Raw genomic sequence first — 16,633 nt, 5'->3', positions numbered from 1 at the left:
GTCCGAGGTTTCTGCCTAAAAGGAAGTTTTTGCCACTGTTGCACCAAATGCTTGCTCTTGGGGGAATTGTTGGGTAGGTGTAAATTATAGTGTGGACTAGACTACTCTATCTGAAGTGTCCTGAGACAACTCCTGTTATGATTGAATACTATAAATAAAATTGAATTGAATTGATTCAGACCAGAGCAAATTAAATATAGGTGTGAAAACACCCTAATTGAAAACAAAATTGATGTTTAACATAAAATAGAATAATGTGTTGGCCTTATCAATATTGGGATGAAGTTGAACTCCGGTACCCTGCACTTGTTTCACACTCTTCTCTGGACTTGTAAACCATGAGAACACTTTCACAGAGTTTTTATAACTGCAACATGAACAATAGAGTAGCAGTAATATCATGATATATTGTCAAAATGCACCTGTTTAAAAGATGAGCACAGTAAAACCTACTTGTGTCCCAGTTCGTGAGCAATGGTGAAGGCCAGATTGAGTCCATTGTCTTCTGCTAACACACACTTCCTCTTGGCACTGCAGACACCTCCCAGATAAGCAATACCTAGAACACAGTGACAGGACAGTGAGTATAATGAATGACCGTTGCAATTGTGTTGTAATGTTTGACACTAACTGATGATTCAAAGGGTAATTTCAGTTTTTCTGAACCTTGACATATTTTCCCATTCATTGGTGTCTAAAGGCGTTTTCACAACTATAGTTTGTTTGCTTTGGTCCGAGTCAGATGATGAGTTTGTAAACTTGGAGCGATTTCCCCTTGGTTTGGTTTGGTTTCACCTGGAAAAATACAAGCGTACCAAAATGAGTGTATACGACCAGGTGCTGCCAGGGTACCAAATGCCTACCTAAAAAAGTTATGCTTTCATCTCCTTTTTAAAATAATTATCTCCTGGCCTATTTCATCTGAGGAAATGCACCTGATGGCCCCTGAAGTTTCTCCACTGCACCGGGAGAGCTGGCCGTGGTGGCAGATGAGGCCAGACACCTCGTGTGGATGAGCACCTGCCATGCTGCAATCCGTGCGACGGAAAAAGCGACAGAAGCACAGCGTGTCATAATGGTACTTCTCATCAAGTTAGCCAACAGGGAGATGTTGTTCGCCACCAGAGACGCCTGTGAGGCGCGCTATGGGAGCAATCAGTATACCTGGCAGTGGCTTGGTACCTGGCAGAGGGCGGGGTCAGTCGGCGCCTGGCTGTCGCACTGGTTTGCCTCACCCTAAAAAAGGCAGTGTGGTTGTGAGTTGACTCTTGTGTGAGGTATTATTGCCCTCAGCAGAAAGTTCCTGTCACTGGTGATGGTTTGCCACGCCCCATACACCTATACCCGACCTAGACACTTGTGGCCACAGGAAGTGGTACAAAATTTGCAATACACCATTTACACTTCATGCAGGAAATAAAGTCCAACTGTGGTGCACAGTGTCGCAAAGGTCGTGTAAAATGCACTGCCGCTTCCACTGGCATCCTGCTGGTAACCCTGATATGCGGCAAGGTGCGAGGGCCCGTTCATTGCTGCTTGCAGCTTTAATTATTATTATTACGCACAATGAATCATATTTTTTAGAGGATTAACAAGCTCAAAAACTCACCAAAATGGGTGCAAACATCAGTTTACAATACAAGCCAGCATTTCTCTATGCCGTTTTAAATGCATCTGCTGGTAAAAATGCTGTCATTATTGGGTTTTTTGATTTGCTGTTAAGATTAGCAGCAGAAACAGACATTGTTCTGCGCTCACCTTTTTGCACCAAAATACCACACTGGTAGAGCTAATTTCAATGTGTGTGTGTGTGTGTGTGTGTGTGTGCAAGCAAGTGAGACATAGTCATACTTACCCACAGTATCACAGGGTTCATCTTTATGAACGCAGAAATTTGTCCTGAAAGAGAAACTAGAGCAAGTTAACCCAGTCACTGATCCCAGCACTGGTTGTATTGTATTAGGCAACCATTAATGCAGAATCCACCCACACAAGACATGTCTCCGTTTAACAGTTATGCTAGAAAATTGCTAGGTAACCAATCACATTGGATGGCGAATGTGTTTTTAGATAACCAGAACAGCCACACCAGGAGACAGGTAGAAAAGCCAGCTGTCATAGACAGCAGTGTGATGTGATAATTATTCAAATTTGGGAATAATGGCCTGGAAAACATTCATAATGTTGCACTCTGTTGTAAACACTAAAAGTGACAGATGTATTTATGTATAGAATGGAAAAACAAGAGCTAGAGAGAGAAGTTCAGCTTACTTTCTCGCCTCCGCCTCACAGTTTGGGCTTCCAGTTGCACTTACAATTTTGATTATGGAAACACTCACACTGCCAGTGCCGGCACCCTGACCCCTACCTGGAGGGCAAAACAATTGGAAATGGAGCAGGTTGGAAAGGCCTTCGTTTCTCCTTTTATGTAAAGGAGATGCTATCTTTCCCACACACCAACCACCAGCAATTGTAAGGGCAACATTATGAATCTGGCCGGTTCAATCTGTCTCACAATTAGTCAACGCAAGGGGAAAGAAAAAAAGGAGATGAAACTTCTGTTCAACATAAAGGACTGCAAAACAAGCAAAACTTGCTGTAATGTTTCATGTCACAATTTATAACAATGAGGGTAGACTCCACCTTAGAAGCACTCAGTATAATGCAATATGATCACAAATTTGGCGTTCATGAATGCTAAATAGATTTAAGTTTCCAATTTTGGTATCAACACTAATTATAAGTAACCTAGTCTATATCAACGTCGTTTCACTTCCGGGATTATTCCGGTGCCGCCGAAAATTCCGCAGGATGACCCTCATTTCGGCCGGATGTCTGTCACCTTCCGATTTCTTTATGTTGGCAAAACATCCCAAAAACAAAGCTGGGCAAAACAGCCCAGCTGGCGCATACAAATGTGACATCATGAGATCGCCGTGACTATTTATACCTGCGCTGGTGCTCGCGACACTAGCTGCAGTCTTCTCCTGAACAGCGGTGGCGTTAATGAGCAAAGGCTACCGACGCTGCTCTTTCTACGGACTAGAAGAAGAAGAAAAAGGTAAACAACGACCATAGACAGTATATAATGGACCAATAGACCCTGTTGCTCTGAACGGAGACCAGTGAAGGCTATTAGAAGCACTTTTCCGGTGATTTCTTGCTTTACTGCGCAGCCTCCAACTGACAGAGACAACGTAAATGTGACGTGAGCAACGTGTCTGAAAGTGTGAAGTCTTCTGGTAGCTGTGCCAAGAGAAATCTCAATCATTTCCAATCTTACAGAGACGGAGAGCGTAGGTGTATGTAAGGAGATAACATAAGCACAGGCTAATTATTGCTAACTAACATGCTAGTTAACATTAGTAATTAAACCTAAACAGCTCATGTAAGTCGAAACTGCCTGCGAGCTTCTCCTGTACTATACGGTAATTCCTCTACTGTGCGACAGTAAGTCACTTGGTTATGACACAATCGTTAGCTTATTTTTACAAAAACGTCTGCTACGGAGCTATAACGTAAGGTACAAGGTAATGGAGCCTTTTATACATCGTCGTGTTTCTTTAGAAATAAACAATGGACAAATAGAGTCTTTAAACGCTTCAGATGTAAAGTTATTCGCAGTCAAGTGACGTAAAAAAAAAATGGCGGTCAGTGTAATGCTAACAAGAGGTGATCGCTTCGTAGCAACAAAATGGCGCCACCGGAGGTTCGCGTTCTGAAGCGAAGCTTACCCCCTTGACAACGGCAGAACTGGCAGCAGCATTGCCGTCAATGCTTCGATTTGATTGGATGAGCTACTTGGTGGGATCAAGCCTTTCATTCACCATAAAAGAACTCATCTTAACCCAGTAAGTTTACCAGACAGACCTGCAGTCACTCTGAGAGTCCTGGCATCCGGTTGTCGGCGAACTCATTCAGGCTCCTGTTTCCACTTTGTCGCGCGCCGCTGAAAAAAAAAAAAGAGCCGTGCGCGACCTCGGCTCGAGCGCCATAAATCGGACGCGCCGGCCGGATATTACATCATTTTGACATCGCGCGCCACCTTGGATGCATGCACAACCAGATGTTCGAATAGTTAGAATATTCTGTGTTTTTTTTAGAGGAAATATTCGAACGTCATTTTTGAGCAATTTTGACAGCCCTAGTGTGGACTAGCCAGACCCTCCTCCGCAGCGCTGTGGAGGAAGGTCTGGCAATGCGAGACTATAAGTAAGCTGATGTGCCAGATGGTTTGTTACACAGAACCGCTTCTCAGATGGTTCTGTGTAACAAACCATCTGAGAAGCTGTCAACGGACAACAGTCACAGCCATTACACAAACCTAAACCACACCCATTGCTGCCAGTAGCTCCTCACCGGACGCTGATTGGTTCGGTAAGGTGGAAAGCCTGACAAGATGGATTTCCGCTTGATATGTGATCCTACGATTCTCGTGATGTGTGCGAGAATCCATCTGCCGTGCAAGGTTAAATTATAGTGATTCCCATCGACTGGGCGGTGTTGGCAACCAGAGCGCAAAGATGTTATCGAACAAAAACTGATCATTCATTAATTCAGTGGTGAGTTTAATTTCACACGATATTCAAATAAACTTTCACACTTCTCTCCCAGTCACAGATAGATTTTACAACTCTATGATCATGGGGAAAACTAATTCATCTTTTGTAGGAAAACAGTAGAAATACAGTGTTCAGGATATAAATAATCTACGGGGAATGGTTTGCAAATGAAGTAATGTTTTTCACATAGAGAAGAAAACCCTGTACAATGGTTCAACCAGACTGACAATTTAAAGGGCTTAACGAGACAACGATTCATCTGAGCAACAGTTATAAGAAGAGAAGAAGTCATTGGTAAAAGAAACTGGAAGTTAAGCATATCAATGTGTGCAGATTGAAATAGGAACAGGTTCCTGTTTTAGTGTCAATTGCACAATAATGCAGCCTAGAACAAGCTAGAATTAACATTACCAAAGCTCTTCTTCAAACACCACAATAGAAACAGAGAGGTAGTCTAGGATGAGCACTGTTGGAATTAGGGATGCACCGAATCCAGGTTTCGGGTTCGGATTAGGCTGAATATTGGGCTTTTTGACGTGGTTCGGTTTTGGCCGAACCTTAGAATTTTTTTTCCACCAAACCCTACGCTTGCACTGCGCACGCTACGCTGGTTGACATAATGTAGCTGGACTGTTCAATGCAGTAGGCTGTGAGAAAGTAAAAAAAAGTACCGCCCGGCAGCACCCCCAGCCAAAAGAAAGCGACCCAAGCCGAGCCCAACATGCAACGGCTACCTGTCCCGCAGCGGCAAGGACCCCAAACAACACACTACATCGCCGCTGCCAAAACACCTGCACATGAAACAACTGAAAGAATATGAGCCGCAGCCAAAACGCAGCAACCCCAGGTACGGCAAAGGAAGGACAGTCACAGCTAAAAACTTGTGTTAATCAGACAGTACCTCTCCCGGGCTGGCAGCCATACTCTGAGTCTCCCTACAGTGGGAGCAGAGCAACTGCTGCTCATTAGCTAACGTTAGCGTTCTAATTTCACCCACCCAACATGCCTTCATCATACATTGGTTAGCGAAAATTTGCCAAACAAAAATGTTACTCATCTGGCGATAGCAATGTGCTTTCCTACGATGTGAAAAGAGTGTGTGAATTCATCATTAAGTTGTTGCATTTAAGGTATTTTATTGTGTAACCTCTCAGTTGAAGGTTAAGAGGAAGTTACAGTAAACCTAGAGCTTTTATTGTGACGGGAAAAAACTGAAGTGAATAAAGTGTTGTATATACTGACGGTTGACTGTGTTGGGGTGGAATAAAGTGAGACGTGCAGTGCCGTCTTGGTTCCGGATTTGGAAGCCCATGTTTTTATTTTAAAGCCAAACCTGAGTCTAGACGATATAAGAAACCCTTGATTACACATTTAACTATTTTAGAGGCTGTGGACGTTGTTTACTTCGGCCGAACCCCAAAAATCTGGATTTGTTGCATCCCTAGTTGGAATATCGGCTGAACATACTTTGAACTGACAAATCACAGTTAGAACTCTCCAATCTAACCACTGAGAAGACTGCAGAGGGCCCAAAGAAAGAAAGACAGATAAATAAAATAAATGTAAATAATACATTTGGTGTCGGCCATGTCTATCAAAACAGTCCTACACTTCTTACCAAATGTGCAGATGCATCATTTTCAAATAAAGGAGGGAGGCAAATGAAAGATGTAACCATTTCAACCCATTAGACAATGATCTGGAAAGGCCAGGTATGGAGGGGAAACTTTGAGTCCTAAACATTTAAAGCAGCCGGTTTTTACAAGCCTGGTAGTGCCGAGATACAGGGGAGGGGGAGAGGTTCCCACTTACGTGTGAGGGTGCTCAGCTAGGTGTGAACAGCTGGGTGTCCACATCTGGGAACCAGACCTCAACAAGACCTGCCTGTCAACATGCACGTGTGTTTCTGATGAAATGTTATGCTAAGCAAATTGTGTATATGTGTTTATTGATATAGGCTTTAAAAGGATCAGGGGCCTCATTTAAAACAGTTGTGTACATACACAAAAAGGGTGCGTACAGAATTTTTAAGGGATTTATGTAAAAACAAATTGACAAGGAAATGTGCCTAAATTTAAGGAATCTCACCCATGTGTACGCACATTTTACAATAACATTTTACAATAACATTTTGCAATAACTTACAATGCAAGTTATTGGGCAATTGGGCACCTTTAATTTACGTCCACTAAAAGTGCAGTTTTTGCTACAGATACAGATAATAATAGCTACCGATAGGCAGATAGGTAGACTGATAGCTGCTAAGGTGCCCTTGAGCGAGGCTATAAACCACTCAGGTTGCCTGTTCAGCAGTAGCAGCCCATATCTCTCCATTAGTGCATGTAAAAGGACCTGTGTGTATTTTAGGCCTGTGTGTAATAACAACAGAGTGTAAATTGTAATTTCCCCATTGGGGATCAATTAAAGAGTATACATTTTTATAAATTATGTGTAACCGAATTGTAAGAACCTCATGTCTTTGGCTCTCTTTTTGTTCTCAGTTTTGTTTTTCACTTTAACTCAGTTAGACTAAGCCAATTTGTGCAACTCAACTTTTGTCCTCTAATAGCTGGGGAACGGCAGTCAGAACTGGCAGCTTTCCTAGACTCCAGCGCTTGATCAGCTGGACATGGGAACAACATTTAACTGGATCTAAAGCCCGTTGTGAAGGAGCTGGGGATAAACAGACATAGAGGGCTTCAGCTGCACGTGTAAAATGCACAGCAGAGGGGAGGAGGAAGGAAAATGAGAGAGAAAGGAAAGAAAGATGGTGAAACAGGGTTGGAAAGGACGATTGATTTAGAAAACAGATGATGGAAAAAAAATATACAGGAGAACCTCTACACATGGCAAGTCAAGAGGCTAAGTAGGTACACACTAATCCACTGCATAAATGTAAACTGCTCTAATAATAGTTAATATATATAAGTATAAATATTTTGCATGTGATGATGTTACCCATGTTAAACTCCGCACAACCGCTTACTGCTGCGAAAAAACACCTTAATAGCACATATAAGGCACACAATGTTTTCGGCCCACAATTTGTGTGCCTTATAAGCACTATTAAGGTATTTTTCTGGGGCATCAAGGTGTTGTGCCTTGTTGGATTTATGAGGACTATGGTTAACTGCTCCTCAGATCTCTGCAGGGTAAATCCAGACTGCTAGCTAGACTATCTGTCCAATCTGAGTTTTCTGTTGCACAACTAAAACAACTTTTGAATGTACACATGTTCCACCAAAACAAGTTCCTTCCCGCTTAGCGCCACCCAAGACGATTGTGACTGGCTAAAGGAAATGTCATTAAACCAGAGCACGTTTTTCTCCCATCCCAGAATGTTTTTGTGGACTAGCCAGACCTTCCTCCGCAGCACTGTGGAGGAAGGTCTGGCAATGCAAGACTACTGCTTCTGCAACATTTTATAGATGACATTTTAAAAAAATGTATGGAAATGTCAACCTTTCATCAAACCAAGTCTAAGGTATTATGTTCTAAATGTCTTTTCATGTAGAGCAGCTCTAATCTTGTGAGTGACATGAAATCATCCAGAGGCCAGAGATATATTGTTATCTCACTCTCTAAGAGGCAGTCAATAAGCTGTAGAGACTCACCGCAGGTGTGTCATCCATATCCACTACAGTACAGCAGAGCGGCAATATAGGCACACACAAAGGCCGGTGAACGAGCGTGCGCTACAGGAAACCTGAGAGCGCTGCGACATGCTTTAATTTGCCTGAATGCCGCCTTGCTCTCACCCTGACTGCTGCAGCATCCCCTTCCTCACCCATCCAGCAGATGTGAAACCTGAATGATACTGTCCTAACACAGGGCGCTTTATGACAGAGGTGGTGGCGGGGGGGGGTTTATAACAAACCACCTCTGTAACAAAAGGCCACTGTGTTTATGCCCTCATCCCTCTCCTCGAGAGGAGACAGGATCGGATCTGACAGCAGACATGAGTACTCATTTAAAGAAAAGGACTCCTTTTACCCACTCCCCCCTCCCAGCAGGTAATAATAGCTAATCCCAAATTAGGAATGTGTCATGTTGTGCCAGACTATGCCCTATTGGGAATGAAGGAGGAGGATGGAGAGCTGACAGGCGGAGGAAGGAGTGATTACACATGAGACTCCACCGAGTCAGGTGCAGGACAGGGACTTAGGCTATGTTCACACTTGGCATCTTTTTTGACAAGAAAAAGTTGATTAGGGCGCTTTTGTAGTGAAAAAAAAGAAGCTGGCAGCGTTTTTATTCCAAAACGCAGCCGAGGGTGCCTTTTGTTGCTATAACAACAGCTACTGCTACAGTATCTTAGCTAGAGCGCTATGTGGACCGGTGCTAATGTTAGATAAAGCGGTGGAGCGAGCCAGAGAAAGAACAGAGAGAGAGAGAGAGAGAGAGAGAGAGAGAGAGAGAGAGAGAGAGAGAGAGAGAGATGCTGCTAACGTTACATAAAGCAAAGTGAGTTCCCTGTACAGGGAGCACCCGGTCATATCACATAACTCGCTGTGCTCCGACTCCATTTTTTCTTGTTGTTATGGAAATGACAGGGGTGGCTACTCCGCTGGTCATTTGTCGGCTGTCAAAAAAGCACTTGACGTAGGGCGAAGTTGAATTAATGTCAGTAACCGCTATTGCTGCAACTTGTTACTACATTAAATGTGTTATTAATTAGTAAATGCTAATGTTGCAAATGTCTTACGATTAATATGATTGTGACCACTGAGTCCAATTTATTGCTGTGAATGTACTGGATCACCGTACTTATTGATAGTCTCTTTGATACTGTAGCTTAGTGAAACTGTAATGCTACACTGCTATCTCCAACCGCAGAGAAGTTAGTTACAGTACAAGCAAGATAATAAACCTTCCGTTCGTCACTCGAACCACAGCACCGTAACAAGACCGTTACCTTGTGGCTCTGTGTTGGACAAAATGATCAAATTAATTAAGATCTGTATTTTCCAAGAGAACACCACCTATTAGACTGTTCAGTTAGTTATTGGTCGCTGATTCCAGGGTGGTGCCCCGTTTTGATTGTTTGTCAATTTGGTAAAGTTATGAATACATATATTCATAACTTTTTTTAATATTGATAAAACATCTTTGATAAATTGCTAATAATTGAATATGTACCTTCCTAATCCCCATATTCACATCCACACTATCATATGCAGTTAAGGATGATTACTTTTTGACTAATTGCTAATTTTACTCTTTTTAAATTTAAAAATTTCAACTTGTAATCTGTGTTAAATGGAGTGGTAATATGTTCCAACTTGACATGCTGTCAGAAGAAGAAGAAAGTGTATTATTCGTCACATTCAACTGACAGTACAATGTAGTGAAATGCAATCTCACTATTAGGAGCATTAGGAGCAGTGGACAGCCACATAATGCGTCCAGGGAGCAACTTTGGGGTTCAGTGTCATGCTCAAGTACACTTTGAAATGTGGCCGGAGGAACCTGGGATCAAACCGCCAGTCTTGCGGCCAAGGGATGACCCACTCTACCTCTGAACCACAGCAATCTTTTATCAGTACGCCAATATCTTATACGTCACATAAATGAGAAACCTGGTTTCTGAAATCTGGTTAGAGGATCAGAGAAGCCCAATTTCCCCAGTTAGATTCCTCTGGGAGAGTGCTGATTTCTTGGCCATGTATACAGGAAGTACATGACAAAGACTTCAAACAGGTAAAGTAAACCTGAGCAGCTGGAAGAAGCTAATCACATGAAGCAAGACCTGGTATTCAAAATAATCAAAATAACTAATGAAACTACTCCTCTCCGGGAACCATCATCTTATCGTGGTGGAGAGGTTTGTGTGTCCATATGAACCTGAGGGCTGTGTTGTCTGGAGCTGTGTGCTCCTGGTAGGGTCTCCCAAAGCAAAGTGGTCTCAGGGGAGGGGCCAGACAAAGAATGGTTCCCTAGGTTACCCTGCCCGGAGGAAGCCCGGGGCCCCCGTCTGGAGCCAGGCCCAGATGGCGGGCTCGTCAGCAAGCGCCTGGTGGCCGGGTTTGCCACGGAGCCCGGTCGGGCACAGCCCAAAGAAGCAACGTGGCAACTCCCTCTCCATCCCATGGGCACACCACCTGTGGGAGGAACCGCTGGGGTCGGGTGCGCTGCTACACAGGTGGCAGTGAAGGTCAGGGGCCTCGACTGACCAGACCCGGGCAGCAGACGCTGGCTCTGGGGACGTGGAATGTCACCACTCTGTGGGGGAAGGAGCTGGAACTGGTGGGGGAGGTGGAGCGCTACCGGTTAGATCTGGTGGGGCTTACCTCTACGCACAGTCTCGGTTCTGGAACCATACTCCTGGATAGGGGTTGGACTCTTTTCTTCTCCGGAGTTGCCCAGGGTGTGAGGCGCTGGGCGGGTGTGGGGATACTCACAAGTCCCCGGCTGAGCGCCGCTGCATTGGAGTTTACCCCGGTGGACGAGAGGGTCGCCTCCCTATGCCTGCGGGTTGTGGGGGGGAAAACTCTGACTGTTGTTTGTGCATATGCGCACCAGTATTCGGCCTTCTTGGAGACCATGACTGGAGTCCTGCATGGGGCTCCAGTGGGGTACTCCATTGTTCTGCTGGGGGACTTCAACGCACACGTGGGCAATGATGGAGACACCTGGAGAGGCGTGATTGGGAGGAACGGCCTCCCTGATCTAAACCAGAGTGGTTGTTTGTTGTTGGACTTCTGTGCGAGTCATGGAATGACTATAACAAACACCATGTTCAAACATAGGGATGCTCATAAGTGTACTTGGTACCAGAGCACCCTAGGCCAAAGGTCAATGATCGATTTTATAATCGTTTCATCTGATCTGAGGCCGTATGTTTTGGACACTCGGGTGAAGAGAGGGGCGGAGCTGTCAACTAATCACCATCTGGTGGTGAGTTGGGTCAGGGGGAAGACTCTGGACAGACCTGGTAAGCCCAAACGGGTAGTGCGGGTAAATTGGGAACGTCTGGAGGAGGACCCTGTCCGACAGACTTTCAACTCACACCTCCGGCGGAGCTTTTCGTGCATCCCTGTGGAGGCTGGGGGCATTGAACCCGAGTGGACAATGTTCAAAGTTTCCATTGCTGAAGCTGCAGCGAGGAGCTGTGGTCTTAGGGTCTTAGGTGCCTCAAGGGGCGGTAACCCACGAACACCGGTGTACAGTAAGGATGGGACACTGTTGACCTCAAGGAGGAGGTAATAGGGCGGTGGAAGGAGCACTTTGAGGAACTCCTGAATCCGACTAATACGCCCTCTATGTTAGAGGCAGAGCTGGAGGATGATGGGGGATCATTGTCAATTTCCCAGGTGGAAGTCACTGATGTAGTCAAACAACTCCACAGTGGCAAAGCCCCTGGGATTGATGAGATCCGTCCAGAAATGCTCAAGGCTCTGGGTGTGGAGGGGCTGTCCTGGTTGACACGCCTCTTCAACATTGCATGGAAGTCTGGGATAGTGCCAAACGAGTGGCAGACCGGGGTGGTGGTTCCCCTTTTTAAAAAGGGGGACCAGAGGGTGTGTGCCAATTACAGGGGTATCACACTTCTCAGCCTCCCTGGTAAAGTCTACTCCAAGGAGCTGGAAAGGAGGGTTCGGCCGATAGTCGAACCTCAGATTGAAGAGGAACAATGCGGATTCCGTCCTGGTCGTGGAACAACGTACCAGCTCTCACTCTCACTGGGAGTATGCCCAACCAGTCTACATGTATTTTGTGGATCTGGAAAAGGCGTATGACCGGGTCCCCCGGGAGATACTGTGGGAGGTGCTGCGGGAGTATGGGGTGAGGGGGTCTCTTTTCAGGGCCATCCAATCTCTGTACGACCAAAGTGACAGCTGTGTCCGGGTTCTCAGCAGTAAGTCGGACTCGTTTCAGGTGAGGGTTGGCCTCCGCCAGGGCTGCGCTTTGTCACCAATCCTGTTTGTAGCATTTATGGACAGGATATCGAGGCGTAGTCGGGGTGGGGAGGGGTTGCGGTTCGGTGGGCTGGGGATCTCATCGCTGCTCTTTGCAGATGATGTGGTCCTGATGGCATCATCGTCCTGCGACCTTCAGCACTCACTAGATCGGTTCGCAGCCGAGTGTGAAGCGGTTGGGATGAGGATCAGCACCTCTAAATCTGAGGCCATGGTTCTCAGCAGGAAACCGATGGAGTGCCTACTCCAGGTAGGGAATGAGTCCTTACCCCAAGTGAAGGAGTTCAAGTACCTTGGGGTTTTGTTTGCGCGTGAGGGGACAATGGAGCGGGAGATTGGTCGGAGAATCGGCGCAGCGGGTGCAGTATTACATTCAATTTATCGCACCGTTGTGACGAAAAGAGAGCTGAGCCAGAAGGCAAAGCTATCGATCTACCGGTCAGTTTTCGTTCCTACCCTCACCTATGGTCATGAAGGCTGGGTCATGACCGAAAGAACGAGATCCAGGGTACAAGCGGCCAAAATGGTTTTCCTCAGGAGGGTGGCTGGCGTCTCCCTTAGAGATAGGGTGAGAAGCTCAGTCATCCGTGAGGAGCTCGGAGTAGAGCCGCTGCTCCTTCGCGTCGAAAGGAGCCAGTTGAGGTGGTTCGGGCATCTGGTAAGGATGCCCCCTGTGCGCCTCCCTAGGGAAGTGTTCCAGGCACGTCCAGCTGGGAGGAGGCCTCAGAGAAGACCCAGGACTAGGTGGAGGGATTATATCTCCAACCTGGCCTGGGAACGCCTCGGGATCCCCCAGTCGGAGCTGGTTAATGTTGCTCGGGAAAGGGAAGTTTGGGTTCCCCTGCTGGAGCTGCTCCCCCCGCGACCCGACACTGGATAAGCGGATGAAGATGGATGGATGGAAACTACACCAACAGAAAGAAACATCTAGGAGTCCAAATAAATTGGTTCCCACTGCTTAAAATTGGACTATTGGTAAAAAAAAAAAAAATTAGACACATTGGCACTGTGAGGAAAATCCTCTCACCGCAGTCAGTCTGTCAAACTAAGATACACAAAAAAAAAAGAAAAGTAACATTTGAGGTTAGGGGAAGAAATCTGATTACTGATCTGCATGTAATCACATACTCCACTCACTTGTACGACCTGTGTTCCCTGAGTAAGCTCACTTTTTATTAAAAAATAAACATATGAACATGGGGGGAAATTACAAATTTGATAATATGAACTGGAGAAAAGGAGCAAGCCATGTTGGATATCTAATCACAACCAAAACAACAACCTTGTTTCGAGTTAGTTCAGGTAGGTAGTGTTTCAAAATATTTCAAATTAATTTCATTCATACTTGAAAAAGTAACAGCCCTATTCTTTATAGCCGCCCAAGCAAGAGGGCTTAGACCACGTTTAATACATGTAGCATTCATTAGGATCCATTCAGCCGAGGAAGAGCTGGCTACATACCTGGTGACCAGCACAGCAGTATCCACTGGTGGGATGTCATCCCTTCCCCCAGGAACGTGGTTGGTGCCGAGGTACCGGGGCCCCCCAAACTCCTGATACTGCCAATGACAGAAGCTCTCCAGAGACCTTTCTCCATGATGGCCCACCTTTAGCTTCTCCTGAACAACAGATTCAAAGCAGATTCACTTCATCCATCATGGTTTTTTGTCACATATGCTGTGCTGGAAACCGTTCCCTATCACGGAAATACTTCCCTATATAGTGTGTTTGCCATTTTGAAGTGGTGTTTGAATTCTCAGGGGTTAATTTCATTCACTATATAGTCCACTATAAAATACCCCCCCTCCCCAATAATCAAAACTGGCTAGTGCAACCCACCCCAAAAACCTATTATAATTTACATAAATAAAGACATTTGCACCATAACTTGATGCAGAAAAGGCACAAATTGTACAAAATTTAAATTTTGCACAAAAGTGGAGATCGCAACCCCCCCCCAATACATTGTCCAATTGGCTCGAAACCTTTCAGGATTCATAAGACTCTAACCCTGAGGACATCTACCGGACAAATTGGCTGAAAGTCATAGCGCCCCCTATTGGCAACAGGAAGTAGGCTCAAAACTATAGGTGCTATACTTTAACAAACTACTCTGAGAGATTTCTTCCGATCAACTTCAAATTTGGTCTTTATTATCTAAAGACTCAATGATGAAAAGTTATTAAAAGAAAACTTTTCGTCAAATGGTGTGTCATTTTGAGCATTTATTGATGAACGAAGACGTTTTTGTAACTTTAGTGTACATTGTCATATCTGCCTGAAATTTCTCACGTTTGACAAGGGTCCAGGCCTGAGGACTACATGCCAAAATTGACTTTTGGTCATAGCGCACCCCGCTGGCAACAGGAAATGAGGTATCATTGAACTCAGAGTGTTTCGTTTTCATTGTTCATGGTTTGGTCTGCCCCCTATGCTTTAGCCACGCCCTGTTTCACAGCTAATGACCTGTATGACGTGTCTTGTGTGAGGTATCATTGAACTCAGCAGGGAGTTCCCTTTTCATTGGTGACGATTTGTGGTCACCAGTAACCCCGACGCACGCAGAGGAGCGAGGGCCCATCCAACGCTGCTTACAGTTTTAATTTATCTTAAATCTCATTGTGAAGATATTTTATTAAAGCGCCAACAACTATAATATTGGCACAATATTGACATTGAGGTATTAGGACAAGAATATTGCGATATCTGATTTTCTCCATTTCGCCCAGCCCTACTGAGGACATCAGTCAAAATTGACTTCTGGTTATAGCACCCCCTGCTGGCAACAGGAAATCAGCCTTAAATGACAAACATCATTCGATTTACATGAAACTTATGATGTAATACTGCCCCCTACACGTTAACCACGCCCATGCATTCTGGCCATGCCCCTTTCATAACTTTTAAACCATTTAAGGTAGACTCTTGTGTGAGGTCTCATTTAAGTCAGCAGAGAGTTGTTTTAATTGGTGACGGTTTATGATTTAGCAACGCTTTCACAACTAATGGACTGTTTGACGTAGAGTCTTGTGGGAGTCATCATTGCACTCCGCAGAGAGCCCCCTATGCTTTAGCCACGCCCCCTTTTATAACGAATGGCCCGTTTGATGTACACTATTGTGTGTACCCCGTCAACTATTTCGGGGTCAACCATAATAAATAGTCTCATATTTTCATATAATTTGTAAGTGGCAAATCAACAGCCAAGCACTAATATCAGCATGGAAAGAAGTTCACAATGACAATGCTAGTCAAGTCTTAGTTTGGCGTGTTAACATGCTAATATTGAGCACTAACAAATCTAACAAAAGCAGTAAAAAGTAAAAGCAGCTGGGGCTAATGGGAATGCAATTAGTTATGTGGGTATTTGGTCATAAACAAAACGTACTGAACAAAATTACTGTATATTTTGAACAGATGGCTCTAAATGAAAAGTTAAAGGATCACCAATGATTTTACATTTCATCCTGAACGAGACAAGGATGAATGAACCAAATGTCATGGCAAACCATCTAATAGTTGTACAGTAGAGTCGGGATGTAACATTGCACTGTGAATCGGTAATACATATAATAAATAAATAAAGGAACATTTTCAGCAATTTGTGTACAGTGCTTTCTGTTAAACAAATCGTGAGAAAATCATATTGTGTACTTAAAATTGTGAATCTAATCGTGAGTTGAGTGTACCATTACATCTCTATTGTAGAGGTATCACAACTGTGTCAAAAAGAGTGAAAAGTCAGGCTTACTGGGCGTCTATGAAGGAGCACCAGCTTGGTGACACGAATGTTGATCCTGACTCCCAGACTCTGGTGGTGGAACATGTTGTAGACCTGCAAGAGACAGAGCAACACTACTACATATTTCACCAGCATGGAGGAAAGGGTGTAAAGGACAGACAAATGAGTAAGGGTGTCACGATTTCGATTTTAATTCGAAATCGACCAAAATTAAAAGGGAAACTTCACAGATTAGCATTAAGCTTTGTATCAGTAGAAACCTGGTAGTATTTTTGAATGACCATGCTTCCCTCCCTCATGTCCCCCTGAGAGGGGAGATCTCTGTATTGTGGGTCTGGAAAAAAAACTCAGATGACGCAAAATTACGATTTTTGCGTCATCTGAGGCTTTTTTGCCCAGAGGCAAAAGAC

The 16,633-nt window shown here is 44.7% G+C and overlaps 1 protein-coding gene across 3 annotated transcripts in view; it reads right to left on the bottom strand.

The window, feature by feature from the left end:
• adamts17 (ADAM metallopeptidase with thrombospondin type 1 motif, 17) overlaps window positions 1-16,633 on the bottom strand; it is a 157,053-nt gene that overhangs the window by 88,180 nt on the left and 52,240 nt on the right. For all 3 annotated transcript variants that reach the window (XM_028576079.1, XM_028576088.1, XM_028576099.1), the window contains 4 exons: window positions 16,233-16,316; window positions 13,943-14,100; window positions 1,856-1,899; window positions 454-559 (listed from right to left, as the gene is read on the bottom strand). In XM_028576079.1, coding sequence (XP_028431880.1) covers window positions 454-559; window positions 1,856-1,899; window positions 13,943-14,100; window positions 16,233-16,316 — 392 coding nt within the window. The remainder of the gene's footprint in view (window positions 1-453; window positions 560-1,855; window positions 1,900-13,942; window positions 14,101-16,232; window positions 16,317-16,633) is intronic.

This window comes from Perca flavescens, chromosome 1 (genome assembly GCF_004354835.1).
Source record: "Perca flavescens isolate YP-PL-M2 chromosome 1, PFLA_1.0, whole genome shotgun sequence".
NCBI lineage: Eukaryota > Metazoa > Chordata > Actinopteri > Perciformes > Percidae > Perca > Perca flavescens.
This window is presented reverse-complemented; position numbering and strand designations above follow the sequence as displayed.